Genomic DNA, 15,280 nt, shown 5'->3' on the forward strand with positions numbered 1-15,280 from the left:
TATAAAAAATACATGTATTGCTATGTCACGTTTTAAAATGTTTTCTTTATTCTTTGCTCTAAAGATTTAGATTCTGAGTCTGACCTCTTAGCAGCTCTTCCTTTTTCCTCTACTCATCTTGCGCAATCTGCAATACCGTTGTATCTTATATTGGTGTTTAAAAAAAAAAAAATGTGTTGAGGGGTTGGAGGATAACATTAGCATTCTCCTTCGTTCTGCAGGGTCCAGTTTCAATGGAAATGGGAGGATGTGGTAACTAAGGATGTTTAGTTAGCATCAAAATGTCATTGATTAGCTAACAGCAGGGCAAAATGATGAAAAACCTTGAGGATCAGTCTTTTTCTGAAAGGGTTGCCACATTTACTATATGTAAAATGAGTGCCGATTGCAGAGATTCTTGAATCAAACACACGCAGTACACGATAGAATGCTTGATATGTGGAACATTTATTGTGAAACTACGAGGGAAATGGGGACAAATGTGAAGGGAGTTAGCTACATAATAAAAGACGAGTAACATAGTGGACTACAGTGTGAATGGCTTAACTTGTGAGATGAGCTTGAATGAACTGATGAGTCATTAGAGAGAATAAAGTTGGGACCTGTAAGATCATTAAAATAACCACAAGCTACTATGTACCAATTTGTACTTATTCTGGTAATTGCAGCAATGTTTACTCACTATTACTGGATCACATGGTCACCGACTCGGAGGGGTTCTTTTTCAGTAGTCTCAGGCGGGAACCAGGCAGTCGAATAGTCGGCAAAAAGATGAAGAAAATTAGGACAAATGGGAGAGAACCCAAAAATGAAAATTGGTGGTCACGAGGATGCGGGGAGTTGCACTCGTAACTTTCCACCCGTTGGGTTTGCTGGCGGGTCACGTCTTTACGCTTGATAGAGCGCATAGCTTGCGGGAATACTTGAGTTTTCAGTAGCCTGGCAAGCCAGAAGGCTGGGAAAGAGTTGCACCGCAGGCTTAACGCCGGACCAAGCCTTTCTCGTGGTCCGGCGGAACCACGTGGAGACCAGAAAAAAAAAATGGAGTGGGGAGCGACAGGAGCCAGAGTGAAACACCAGAGCCAGCAAGAGCAAGAAACAAGCAAAAAAAAGTGTCTGCCTTTATACCTCTGAATCGTTTTTTAATTATGCAGGTGCACCCTAATCACGAGTGGACTCCACAGTATTCAAAACAGTTCCAAACTTTTAAACTGTCTCAATCAGTGATTAATTATGAGAATGAACTTTTTCAATCTTGGTTCTGGCAGTTCAAATCATACTGTCCAACACAACACTATTTCCACTGATGGTGTAGCGGTACACTCGCCTGACTTTGGTGTGGGCAGCGTGGGTTCAGTTCCCACTCAGTGACGGTGTGAATGTGAGTGCGAATGGTTGTCCGTGTCTATATGTGCCCTGCGACTGACTGGCGACCAGTTCAGGGTGTAGTCCACCTTTCGCCCGAAGTCAGCTGGGATAGGCTCCAGCGCCCCGCGACCCTAACCAGGATAAGCAGTGTTGAAAATGGATGAATGTATGGACAACACTATTTCATCAGTCCTGTGTGGCATTATTTAATATATTGTGTGCTTGTAACACTGTGGCACAATCCTCATGAACAGACTCATCGCAAAACTTCCAGAAGCAACAACATATTAATGACACAGAAATCAAGGTGTACATTCAGGGTACTCATGCAGATTTCTACATGTTTGTAGAGATGTGAGATTTCCTTAATTTTGTTCATTCTCGATATACATGCAAATCAGTCACCTTTCGGCGAAATTTGCATTTTGAACTCGAAACTAGGCCATTTACGTAAATCGTATAGATCCAATGGGTTTTTCCTGTGGGGAGGGGGGTCACTGTCACAGTCATCGTAGGGTGTTTCATACTCCTTGAACGCTGACAGCTAGATCACATCCACCATCCACATACAGATGTAATTTCTGAATACTACTCCGCGGACTAATTTGCATACTCATCGGCCTGAGGTTCCGCCTGTGCGCTCGGGACCTTCTTTGGATAAGTCACAGGAGTTGACGAGACCAGAAAAATCGCTTCTGCTGTTAAGAAGTAACAGTACTTTTACTCCGTTACAATGATCGAAATGTCGCTCTCTACTTTTATTTATCAATGATTGCTTTTCAACTATTTCGTGCGCGAGACTACGACTTCCGCATTGGACGCTGTTTGCTCCAATCCAATGTAAGCGGTAGTGACATTTAGTCTAGTTCTCCAATCAAAGAAAGTCACATGACCTCACACAACATCTTCTATTGGGCTTCCCGGGCATAGATATTAACAGCATATTGCACACCATTTAAGCAAATCGCTGTGTGATATTTCAGTTTTTCTTTTCTAATAAAGCTGCAAAGATTTCAAAAATTCTTTTTTTTCCTGTCAATATGGGGTGTTGTGTATACATTAATGAGGGAGAAAACATACAAAGAAAGTAGAACAAATAATCTCAGAAATTAAATTGTAATAATGTGCAATGACATAGGGAAAAAGTATTGAACACACCAACTGGTATTTATTTAATACTTTGTACAAAAGCCTTTGTTTGCAAGATGCCTCCTGTATGGAGAAACTAGTCGCTTGCATTACTCTGGTGTTATTTTGGCCCATTTCTCCACACAAGCAGTCTTCAAACATAATGACACAAAGATAAATTACTAGTTTTAGAATAAACTTAACAGAAGTTGAAAATATCTCAAATTACACAACACGTAAAAGAAAACTGGACATTCACTGTTGTATTGTAAACTACAATAAAATAATATAATTTTTAAAAAACCTCAGTGTTCTATTTTCCCTCTTGACACACACACTTATTTTCTTTTCGTAGTTGGTTACTCTCAAGGTGCTGTAACGATTGCAGTACCAGCGAGAGTGAAAATATTCTCAGTATTTCACTAACTAATTTTCTTGAGCAAATAATACATACAAATCAAATGATTTATATGTATTATTTGCTCAAGAAAATGAAACTGGCAGGTCACTTCCAATAATAAACCATTTTGGAGCAAGCGGGAAATAACTATAATTGCCTTTGGAACGTGTCCTGTTTCATCGTTAAAATTCACTCGCCCCTCACATTGTGGTATGACATCAGTGGCAGAACTGAAGACCGATATTGCAGCTATTTGCTAAAATAATTTAAGTTCACTCATTAACTCATTAATGTACACACAGCACCCAATGTTGACAGAAAAAAATATATGTTTTAAATTTTTGCAGATTTATTAAATAAGAAAAACTGAAATATCACACAGCCGTAAGTATTCAGACCCTTGACTGTGACATCATATTTAACTCGGGTGCTGTCCATTTCTTTTGATCATCCTTGAAGTGGTTCTAGATCTTCATTGGAGGCCTGCTGTGTTTGATTGTACTGTTCAGACTTGATTAGGAAAGCCACACACCTGTCTACATAAGTGTGTACATTAATGAGGGGGAAAAAAATTACCTTTCATGATTTTAGCAAATGGCTGCAATAAAACAAAGAGCAAAAAATTTAAGGGGGTCCGTACCCACTGTAGATTGTACACATAAATGTTGGTTACCAAAGGTGGCAGTTTTAGGACACTAAGTGATATAATGCTTTTGGCCTGGTGATCCAGTTATGACAAAGTCCACGTCTGTGACAGAATACCACCATACACCAAACAAAAATGCCTTTGTCATCCATGGTAACTCTTTTCAAATGTCTTTTTGTATGTATTTGTGATGCAATTAATACAAAATTGACCTAACATATGCAGAAATAAATCTGCAAGAATTCATGTGGGATGACATGGCTATCTTTCCTGAAAGGGCCATTTCACCGCGTAATTTAAAAAAATATATAACTAAATTTAAAAAACTAATAAAAGCCTTTCAACATGTTCCACATCGCTATTTGCAATCATTATCAAAAAAAAAAAACATCATCCAGACTTTCAATATAGGCAAAAATTTACATAATTCAGAACACAGATAAATTCAATGAGAAAACATTTGCACCATCTGCCATCAACTTGTCAGGCCGTGATATAGGCCGATGTGTCCAAAAAGCGGACGTGCGAAAATCCCGCCGAAACCAAATATTTCATCAAAAAACAAGCCTAAAATTACAAGAGTCTTTTTGGGGGAGGGGGGATTTTTTCCTGCAAACGTCATTTGTAAGTCCAGAACTTTGGAACGAGTGTCAATATTCACATGATTAAATAGGCCCTTTAAGGTGGGACATGCATTTCTTACACAGTAGTTGGACAGTGATACACACACAAAAGCTTATCATTTCGTAGGTGAAGGTCTCAGCAGAAAACAAACACAGGAGCAAATCATTACCAGTGAAGATACAAAAATTGAGTGAAGATGATTACGGTAAGATGAATTAGCTGTGCAGTATGACAAAGGTGACAATGATGTGTAGTGAGTGCACAGCACACAAAAAAGCAATTACAGCTCTTTGGAAGAATTAAGTTGAATGAAATTTGAAATGTTTCTAATGTTGGGGTATTACGTGGTACTACTGTAAAACATTTATACCCCCTCCATTTGGATTGTCTCCTATGTGTGTTCTCATGTGTGTTACCATGTTATGTTTCTGAGTAAAACTTTTACCACAAGTTGAGCAACTAAAGAGTTTTTCGCCCTTGTGTGTTCTCATGTGTGGTACCAAGTTTTGCTTTTGCGAGAATGTTTTACCACAAGTTGAGCAACTGAAGGGTTTTTCACCCGTGTGAGTTCTCATGTGTGATACCATGTTTTGCTTTTGAGAGAATGTTTTACCGCAAGTTGAGCAACTAAAGGGTTTTTCTCCCGTGTGTGTTCTCATGTGATATACCAGACCTGTCTTTTGAGGGAATGTTCTCCCACAAGTTGAGCAATTGAAGGGTTTTTCTCCAGTGTGTGTTCTTACGTGTGTTACCAAGTTTTCCTTGTAAGAGAATGTTTTACCACAAGTTAAGCAACTAAAGGGTTTTTCTCCAGAATGCACTCTCATGTGTGTAACCATGCCTTGCTTTCGGGTAAAACTTTTACCACAAGTTGAGCAACAAAAGGGTTTTTCTCCCGTGTGTTTTCTCATGTGTGATACCAGACTTCGCTTATGACAGAATGCTTTGCTACATGAGCTCCTGAAAAGGGTTTCTCGTCTGTGTGCTCTCGTGTGTGTTTGAGGTTTCTTGAAGTGACTTCTCTTCTTTTCAGAGCATTTTGACTGTTTATTGTCACTTTCACAGTCTCCGTCACTTCTCAAAGGTGCTCCCTTTTTGTCACTGTCTGACAGAGGACCAAAGAGGTTGTCTGGTGTTGCTCCTCCACAGTGATCACCACTTGGACTGTGATGGGGAAGTTGTGATAACTCGGCTGGTTCGTTTTCATCCTCTTTACTCTCCACAGAGACACCAGTCAACAGAAACTTACTGATGTCAGCCTCCTCCTCATCCTGCTTAACAGGGGGGAGCTGTTGATCATCCGCTTCCTCTTTAACATTAGGGAGCTGTGAATCCTCTTGCTCCAAATTGGGGCTTCCTCCTGGTGGCTGAGGTGGAAGTTCTCCCTGGTGACCAATAAGCTGTTCGAGGTCTGCAGGACACAAGACACGAGCCAATTTTGTTGCTATACCCACCACAATACACAAAAATATTTTCTAACAAAAACAACATTGTCATTGTGTGATGGAGATGTAAACTTTCAGACATGTTGGTGGACAACCCAAGCACAGACTCCAAAATCTAATTCCACCAAGCGCATCTCCAAGCAGGGCTCGAGACTGCAACCCAAATGGTCGCATATGCGACCCTGTTTTTTTCAGTCTTTGACTAAAAATTTCATGTGGTCGCACTTTCGTGAGTACATGTTTTAATGCTTCCTTAACACAGTCTCACTATATAAGACACGGTGGTTGAAAGCTGCCGTCTTTTTGGTGGTTGAAAGAGCGCCTTCTCTATGATATGAACCGCCAACGGCCGCGTGCCCTCTCGCCACAGCGAGTGATGTGGCGCCGAAAAGGGCGCAGATAGAACTGGTACCCACTCAGCTTCACAATGACATGACATTGATCCTTCCACATCACTTTTTTAATCACCACCTCTTCCTTAGGGTAAGGGACCTCTAACTCGGCAAGGGAGACAAATCTTACAAGCCCGACATGGAATTCATGCCATCTGCTCCTCACGTAAAACACGACCTGTAAAGTTACATGTTTTGTTGTACGTTGGTAAGGCTGAGAAGACACAACACTGGCCTTACGTGTTTTGAGCTTTATAAATTCCGACTTACCGTGGAAGTTGGACACACTGTCACCGCATCACGTCATGAGTCTCACTACCCACACTGTAAAACGTGTTTACTCAACTTAAATCAAAGTAACAATTTTCACTGTGCTCAGATATTTGTAACGTTATCGCTACTTGTCTAGAAAAATACTCAACACCAGCTGAATTGTAATACCTTCAAAATATCAGTGGAAATAGTTAGTACATCTTTTTAACTTTGAGCCAACACCAGATTATTTACAGCTTGCAGCCAGTTGTCCGTGCATCCATTTTCTGTACCGCTTATCCTCACTAGGGTCGCGGGCGTGCTGGAGCCAATCCCAGCTATCTTCAGGCGAGAGGCGGGGTACACCCGGAACTGGCCGCCAGCCAGTCGCAGGGTACATATAAACTAACAACCATTCGCACTCACATTCACACCGACGGGCAATTTGGAGTCTTCAATCAACCTACCGTGCATGTTTCTGAGATGTGGCAGGAAACCGGAGTACCTGGAGAAAACCCACGCTGGCACGGGGAGAACATGCAAACTCCACACAGGCGGGGCCAGGATTTGAATCAAGGTCCTCAGAACTGTGAGGCAGATGTGCTAACCAGTCGTCCACCGTGCCGCTCGTTCTGGAACTTGTACTGGAAAAACGCATTACAAGTTTGTCGCAAACCTGGAAATGTATTTTCAGTGTGAGTGAAAGCTTCTGTGCATTTCGATTGGCTGTAAACGGCGACGTTGCGACAAGTGTGCGCCCAAAACCAGTGGCAGACTCATCGGCCATTCACGGAAACAGCTGCCAAACCCTGCACACCACACAACAGTTCAATCGGGTTCGACCAAGTCACTCGGTGTGCGGTACCGTAACCCTTTGTGCTGTTTACTTGCATTCACCCAACCAATACGGAAACTGTCTTCAAAAGCAGAAGTTGTATGACGTCACATTAGCACCATACCACTTTTCTCAAATAAAATGTATTCGCCTCCAATAACTTCCCACAGACTTATTGGCCATCATTTGTCCCTGTTAAGCCGCATTTGTGGTTGCAATGTGAAGACTCCACCCATCCATATGGTAGGGGTGGGCGTATCGATCTAAATATTGATACCAAGGTGAGTATTGGAATTAGATCGATACTAGCGTGATGAGATCGATACTGCAGTTTCTCTTCTGTCGTCCAGCAATTTACTCAAATTTCCACTGGAAAATGAATGAGCCAACATTTCCCTGTCTGTGCAAGATTGCAAAGAAACAGCTGGCATTACTGGCAACATCTTTACCTACATAAAGGATTTTCTCGAAGGCGGGACAGTGCAATAAAAGGGAAGAATGTAAACGTTGCTGTTCCTGAACAAAAACCTATAAACCTGTTGTCATTATGGGAACAGAGCCAAAAGGGCACCTCAAGGGATTCTTCCTTGGAGGGCTTTGTGAGCAGGGAGGCAAAGGTTAAGAATAAGAGCAAATTGTAGTTTACACTTTATTTGCACTACTGACGTTATTTTTCACAATATCGTGCAATTGAAGGTATTTTTTGTTGTGATGTTGACATTCGTATTTATATTTTTGTTACATATCTGCTTTTTTTTTTGTTATTTTGCACTAGTGCAGAAAATGGATGGATGGATAACTTGTTTCTGAAACAATTGTAGTAATAGAATTATTATTTTATTATTTTTGTTACATTTTGTTCTATTGTTGTAGTTAGTCAATTAAAAAAAAGCCTTTTTATTGCCTAAGATCTTTGTGCTGTGTTTTACCATGATCATAATCAACTAACTCAAGGCAAAACCACAAAATTATTCAATGATCATGACATTTCAAGTAAAACGTATCGGTATCGGCGATACTAGCCCTGTATTTACTTGGTATCGGATCGATACCAAAATTCCCAGTATCGCCCACTCCTACCATATGGCGCCCGTGGTGACCAGTACCCGGATGTAGTCACGTGACAGTAAACGTCTATAGTTAAAGTAAAGGAAATATAACTAACTCCTACCTAATACCGACACCATTAATGTCGATGATCGCCCCACTTAAATAAAATGTTGTAAACGTTCGTGAACAGACCTTCGACGCGTATCACAATTTGTGTCTTGCAAACAGCTTCCAGTTGTCGTCGGTGTCTCTCGCTCTCCTCCCTCGCTCGACAAAGTTGCTCCTCGTACGACGTTATCGTTTTCTCAAACAGCCCGAAGATTTCGTCAGCGGCAGCAATGAGTCGCTCCCTTACTAACTCTTTCAACATATTGGTGCTGTAGACAGTTCAAACACTAAAAGTGAAAACACTTGCACCGCGGTCTGTCACTGGTTGTCGCTGCAGCTTTGGTTGCTATGCTAACTTCCGTCTTGTGCTTCTTCTTCTGTGGGCTTTATTTGCAGTTGGCAAACCAGCTCAATGGTGCATTACCGCCACCAGCCTGACTGGAATGTGGATTGAGCGAATGTGCAGGGAAAAAAACATGTCAAGAGGGGGAAAAAACACGAAATAATACAAAACTGCAGCGCACTAGAAACACTATATTAGACTGAAAAATCTGGTACCTTTGGGGAACTTAATTGTGCTGTACCAAGCCTTGCTAGCTGTTCTCTTTGAGAGTTGATGCCACTGTTGTTTACTGGCCCTTTGGTGCAATATAGACAGGGACAGGTAGACAAGTGTTTCTGGGTCATAAATAGCCAATATGACGAGATCCAACTAACAGACCTTACTGCGTGGCGGCCATGTTGAATGTGTGAACTTTCCACGTGGTTGCCACTGTGGCAGCAGTCCATCAATCATGGTATCATATCAAGGATAGTGATCTGTGCCGCCGTGAGTCGTGATGGGGACGGCAGTTCTTTTGTGCTCGTCTGTGTGCTCTCATCTGTGTTTGAGGAGGTTCCTTGTAGTGACTCCTCTTTTTTCAGAGCATTTTGACTGTTTATTGTCACTTTCACAGTCTCCGTCACTTCTCAAAAGGTGCCAGAGAACCTAAAAGGTTGTCTGGTGTTGGTCCTCCACAGTGATCTTGGAATTTGAGCTCTTTTGGCTTGCAGAAGAAGTAGGCCAGGTAACGCTTAGCATGCAGCAGAACATACTGTGATGTCACTCTATTGCACACAACCCAGTCATGGTTTCATACGGAAAAAAGGTGCAACATACATGTAACGCGAACTTCCCCCTTACTAATCATTGCCACTTCCTGGTCCACCACACTTAGCTCTTCTACTCTTCCTTCTCTCTCATTTTCCTCATTCATCGACTCTTCAAAGTCTTCTTTCCATCTGTCCAGCACACTACCGGCACCAGTCAACACATTTGCATCTCTATCCTTAACCACCCTAACCCGCTGCACATCCTTCCCATCTCAATCCCTCTGTCTGGCCAACCTGTAGAGATCATTTTCTCCTTCTTTAGTGTCCAACCTGGCATACATGTCATCATATGCCTCTTGTTTGGCCTTTGCCACCTCTACCTTTCCCTATGTCGCATCTCAATATATTCCTTTCTCCTCTCCTCGGTCCTCTGCGTCCCACTTCTTCTTAGCTAACCTTTTTCCTTGTATGATTTCTTGTACTTTGAGGTTCCTCCACCAAGTCTCCTTCTCTCCTTTCCTGTCAGAAGATACACCAAGTACTCTCCTGCCTGCCTCTCTGATCACCTTGACTGCAGTGGTCCAGTCTTCTGGAAGCGCCTCCTGTCCACAGAGAGCCTGTCTCACCTCTTCCCGAAAAACTGCACAACACTTGTCCTGTCTCAGCTTCCACATGGTTCTCTGCTCTGCCTTTGTCTTCCTAATCTTCCTCCCCACCACCAGAGTCATCTTACACACCACCATCCTATGCTGTCTAGCCACACTCTCCCCTACCACTACCATACAGTCAGTAACCTCCTTCAGATGACCTCGTCTGCACAAAATGTAATCCACCTGCATGCTTCTACCTCCGCTCTTGCAGGTCACCCTATGTTCCTGCCTCTTCTGGAAAAAAAAGTGTTCACTACAGCCATTTCCATCCTTTTGACAAAGTCTACCACCTTCTGTCCCTCCAAGTTCCTTTCCTGGATGCCAAACTTACCCATCACTTCTTCATCACCCTTATTACCTTCACCAACATGTCCATTACAATCTGCACCAATTACGACTCTCTCTCTGTCTGGGATGCTCAGAACTACTTCGTCAAGATCCTTCCAGAATTTCTGTCTCACCTCCAGGTCACATTTTACCTGTGGGGCATAGCCACTAATCACATTATACATAACACCCTCAAGGCCACACCCTCACTGCACTGAAAAGCGCAGCTTGGCGCAGACAGGTCTGCCAAACTGACAAACACTTTCGCGCACGTTTTTACACTGAAGCGCAGGTGGATTGTCTACAAAAACAGAGCCAACAGTGTTCAACTATTTTTCACCATTTCAGTTTTTCCGATTTGTTTGAGGGGTGTGACTAAAATTGTGTAGTCTGGCATGAGTCACCCGTCCCTCACTATATAAGAACTTGACGGCCTTTGTTTGCATCAGCTGTTATCTGGCACAATTGCGACATGCAGTAAGCTAGATCTATGAGCTAGGTCTCCACCCCGAAACTTCATCTTCCCTTTGGATAGACCGCTGGCATGGCTACTTTAGAGCGCCTCGTTGTTATGAAATAACAATAACTAATAATAATGACAGAGCAGTATCCGATCATCCTTTTTTAATCTAAATTTTTTAAAGATTGTTTTAACCACTTTCACACGTGGACCAAATTGTTCGAACCCCTCTGTGAATTACAGAACACCTCAAAATGGTCACTGAAATAAGTTGAAATTGACAAAAGGACACAAAAAAAAAAACCAAAAAAACACAAACACATCAATAAAAATCAGACATGGACAGCTGACAAAATCAACAATATAGTAACAACAAGCAAGTAGTACTTTATCGCAAACAATAAAAAATACATAAAACAGGGCGCTACATGTATGAACTATGCCGCTTTCGTACAATTTACACATGATGTTTACATTTTGAGAACTCAGCCTTAGGTCCATAAGTATTTGGACAATGACACGCTTACACACGCACACATACCAAAATTAGGTCAAGACGGTGATGATGAATCAGCTGAAAGATGGTTCTTATTTGTAGTATACTGTACTGCACACCTAAACTGCATTTACAGCGCTAAAAAAAAAACCTCTAAATTTCCCCCAAAAATCTGGCCTACTGCAAAAGCCAAATTGCAGTATCGCAGGGTACTACTGTAAAACATTTACTGTCCCTTGGTTGCATATTCTCCCGTGTGCAGTGAAAGTGGACCTATGAGCAAAGTTTCCACAAACAGAGCAACTATAAGCTTATTCTCCTGTGTGTGTTCTCATGTTTTAGCATATTATACTTCGAAGAGAATTTTTTATCACAGACCGAGCAACTGAAAGGTTTTTCCCCTGTGTGTGTCCTAATGTGTTTTAACATAGTTGCCTTAAGAGTGAATCTTTTATCGCACACTGAGCAAGCAAAGGGTTTTTCTCCTGTGTGTGTTCTCATGTGGTCGACCAGATGATGCTTATGAGAGAATGTTTTGCCACAAGTTGAGCAACTATAGGGTTTTTCTCCTGTGTGTGTTCTCATATGTGATGCCACATCATACTTAGAAGGGAACATTTTATCACAGACGGAGCAACTGAAAGGTTTTTCTCCTGTGTGTGTCCGAAAAATGTGTTTTACCATGGTTGACTTCAGAGTGAATCTTTTACCACACACTGAGCAACCAAAGGGTTTTTCTCCCGTGTGTGATCTCATGTGTGATACCAGATGACGCTTTTGAGAGAATCTTTTCCTACACACTGAGCAACTTAAGAGTTTTTCTCCTGTGTGTGTTTGAGAAGGTTCCTTGTTGCTAAAAGTTGTCTCCTTTTCAGAGCAGTCTGCGTCACTCCTCAAAGGTTCTTCAATGTCATCACTGTGTGATAGTGGAACAAAGAGGTTATCTCGTGCTGGGCGTCCACAGTGCTCTCCGATTAGACTATGATGATGATGAAGCTGTGACCACTCGAGTCGTCCGTCTTTGTCTCCTCCACTCTCCCTGACACCAGTCAGCGGAAACTTGCAAATTTCAGACCCCTCCTCTTCCTCCTTGACGTGGGAGGGCTCTAGATGTTCATCTTCTTCCTTAAAGTCAGGTGGTTGTAGATCCTCCTCTTCCTCTTTAATGTGAGGGGGTTGTTGCTCCCAACTGGAGCTCCCCCCATGCGGCTGAGGGGGAAGTTCTTCCTGATGACCAATCAGCTGCTGTAAGTCTGTACCACACAAGTCACAAGTCAATTTTATTACCACAACTACTGACATACAGTCAGTGTTGGGGAGTAACTAATTACAAGCAACTAAATTATTACAAAATTTGCCCGTCCCAGCTTTTTGGTAACGTGTTTCAGCCATAAAATTCTAAGTTAATGATTATTTGCTAAAAACATCACATCACACACATACCTGCTTCTTCCTTAACTAGTAATATATCTTTTATGGTTTGAGAAATCTGATAAAGTACAATTTACTGAATACACAGCATCAAACGGCTATACAGGCTCCCTGTTCTGGGCATCCAATTGTGCAATTGCTTATTTGCGGCAGTACGTCGGCAACTCTACAATAGACAATACAATATAGATTTTTTTGGGCAGTAAATTTACTGAAAACATAAAACCAATGTTTTGATTCATTGTGGTGCAGATGAGTTACACAAGGCAAATTGGAGCTCTTTTGGCTTGCAGAAGAAGTAGGCCAGGTAACGCTTAGCATGCAGCAGAACATACTGTGATGTCACTCTATTGCACACAACCCAGTCATGGTTTCATACGGAAAAAAGGTGCAACATACATGTAACGCGAGATTTAAATATGACACACATTCAACGAACTATGGGTAATGGTACGGTAATCCTTATCATTCATGAACATGAAGGATTATCATCCTTTTCATGGCAACAGTTCAACAATTTATGGCGCAATGCATGCTGGGAGCACACGGCTTCACAGTTCTGCTGCATGCAAAATACAGTAACTTTCTGTGTGAAATCAACCAAAAGCCCATAATGCAGTGGAAACTGTAGTTAATTACTGTAAAATCACTTTGAAGTATTTCACTGTAAGGTTTGAGGTAAATAAACACACATATAATGATGTGGCCGGCCGCATCTGGCCCCCGGGCCTTGAGTTTGACACCGATGGTGTACGCGTTTGTCCGATCCAGTCCAGTCGGGTTAGACCACGTCGGTCAGTGTGCAGCAGGCTCTTAAAGCAGCTTTTGTTCTGTTGTCGACTGAGGACGTGCGGGCCTTTTTGTCCATATTGGCAAAAGATGAAACACAGCGAGAGATGGAAAGCGCAAGAAGAAACGAGCGTGTCACCTTGTCACCGAGCTGACGCCCCCGAAAAGAGGCCTAACGAAGCCACTGTCGGACGTCATTCATGTCGTTTAACGAGCGTATTAGATCAATACAATTGTGTAAATATACACATTTAGCGAACAAACCTTCCAAGTGTATGAAAGTTTGAGACTTACAAACAGCTTCCAGTTGTCGTCGGTGTCGCTCGCTCTCCTCTCTCGCTCGACAAAGTTGCTCGTCGTACGACGCTATCGTTCTTTCAAACAGTCCGAAGATTTCGTCGGCGGCCGCAATGAGTCGCTCCCTTACCAACTCTTTCAACATTATGACGTTGTATAATGCACAGGAACAACACTTGAACCTTGCACTTCGTCCCTATGCTAACTTTACTAAGGCCCTCTTCGTATTCTCGTTTTTGCGTCGGAACATTCCTTTCCAATCCTATCCGAGCCAGATGAACCAGAACCGGAAGTAATCGTTCGAATCATAGATATGAGGATCGCGCCGTAGCAGCTCAGCTAACCAACGCGCCTACGTGGCGGCCATGTTGGGGAGGTCGTCGTTCCCATTGAAAGCAATGCACGGGCACTGAAATAAAGCCACAACTCGCTCAATTCTCAAGCGACTTTCATGGGGGTACGGTTTTGTCAACGCCAAAGCGTATGTTATCAATACACAACAATTGAAAAAAAAATAAAAGCAAATATATGCGAAAGGGACACCCAGTTCCCTTGTCCCATTTGGTTTTCTTGCCTTCCACACACTTTAGTCTGGCAAAGAGACAAGAGACAAGTTAGACAACATTCTTAAAACAATTTCCACTAGAAAATTTTGATTAATAATGTGTTTTCCTATGCTTTTAGCTTAATCTAGTTTATCCCTCTCAAGTTTGTATTTGTATTTTAAATGTATAGTTATATTTCTTATTATATGTATGATAGTATATCTTTTCGAGTATTGTGATACATGTTAGTTAAGACCATATTGTTATATGTATATTATTATGTATGGTTCTGTACAGCTGTAATGTGTATAATAAGATATACTGTTTTATAATCCTATGACTAAAAAGTTTTAAAATAACAATAATCTTGCAGCTACTTTTGGGTTTTGTAACATGTAAAGCCTCATTTAAAAATTAATACGACTTAATTAACCTCATCATCTTTATTGCCAAGTTGTATGTGCACAAATGTAAATTCTTCAACTTTTGTCCCTCGTTGTCGCTGCAGCTTTAGCTGTTATGCTAACTTGATGCTAATTTTAGGGACTTCTTGTTGTACATTACCGCCACTTATTTATTTAAAATATTACTACTTTGGTCACAAATCTAAACTGGTCATTTTCATAAAACAAAATAAAAATTAAGTAAAGAAAATATCTTTTCTTTACTTAATCTTTTTGAACCTGTCCTGTTCAGCTGCATGGCCATGCAGAATGGTGGATATGTATGCCTTTTGAGCTGCAACAGTTTTGCAGTTTAATAGTGGAGTTTGAAATACTCACTCTGTTTAATGTATTTATTATTTTTGTTAATTATTCTTATGTTTATTGAAAATGTAGCCAGACAAATTGTTTGAATTAAACTGTTTTATCTAAGCCTGTTGTCCTCGCATTAGCTCCTCTCTCATATTTTTAACACTTCATAATTTTATATAGAATCAATTCC

At 41.5% G+C, this 15,280-nt stretch overlaps 1 protein-coding gene and 1 pseudogene across 2 annotated transcripts; both read right to left on the reverse strand.

The window, feature by feature from the left end:
• Nucleotides 1-2,509: 2,509 nt before the first annotated feature.
• LOC133475780 (gastrula zinc finger protein XlCGF8.2DB-like) lies at nt 2,510-8,608 on the reverse strand. Of its 2 annotated transcripts, none has more exons than XM_061769189.1 (2): nt 8,333-8,608; nt 2,510-5,577 (listed from the first exon to the last, which is right to left on the reverse strand). In XM_061769189.1, the coding sequence occupies exons 1-2, from the start codon at nt 8,508-8,510 to the stop codon at nt 4,517-4,519; spliced, it is 1,239 nt and encodes a 412-aa protein (XP_061625173.1). In that variant the 5' UTR covers nt 8,511-8,608; the 3' UTR covers nt 2,510-4,516. The 2 variants fall into 2 exon arrangements, with proteins under 2 accessions (XP_061625173.1, XP_061625174.1); XM_061769190.1 differs by lacking the exon at nt 8,333-8,608 and adding an exon at nt 6,723-8,326.
• A 2,318-nt stretch (nt 8,609-10,926) lies between these two features.
• Nucleotides 10,927-14,065, reverse strand: LOC133475806 (zinc finger protein OZF-like; annotated as a pseudogene).
• Between the last annotated feature and the right edge of the window lie 1,215 nt (nt 14,066-15,280).

Source organism: Phyllopteryx taeniolatus, chromosome 3, assembly GCF_024500385.1.
Source record: "Phyllopteryx taeniolatus isolate TA_2022b chromosome 3, UOR_Ptae_1.2, whole genome shotgun sequence".
Taxonomy (NCBI): Eukaryota; Metazoa; Chordata; class Actinopteri; order Syngnathiformes; family Syngnathidae; genus Phyllopteryx; species Phyllopteryx taeniolatus.

What these genes read in the sequence shown, in the direction of transcription:
- LOC133475780 (XM_061769189.1), bottom strand. Translation starts at nt 8,510, where the DNA reads ATGTTGAAAGAGTTAGTAAGGGAGCGACTCATTGCTGCCGCTGACGAA. An exon ending in AATTGTGATACGCGTCGAAG is followed by an intron (nt 5,578 to 8,332) that starts GTCTGTTCACGA and finishes TGTGTCCTGCAG; the next exon opens with ACCTCGAACAGCTTATTGGT.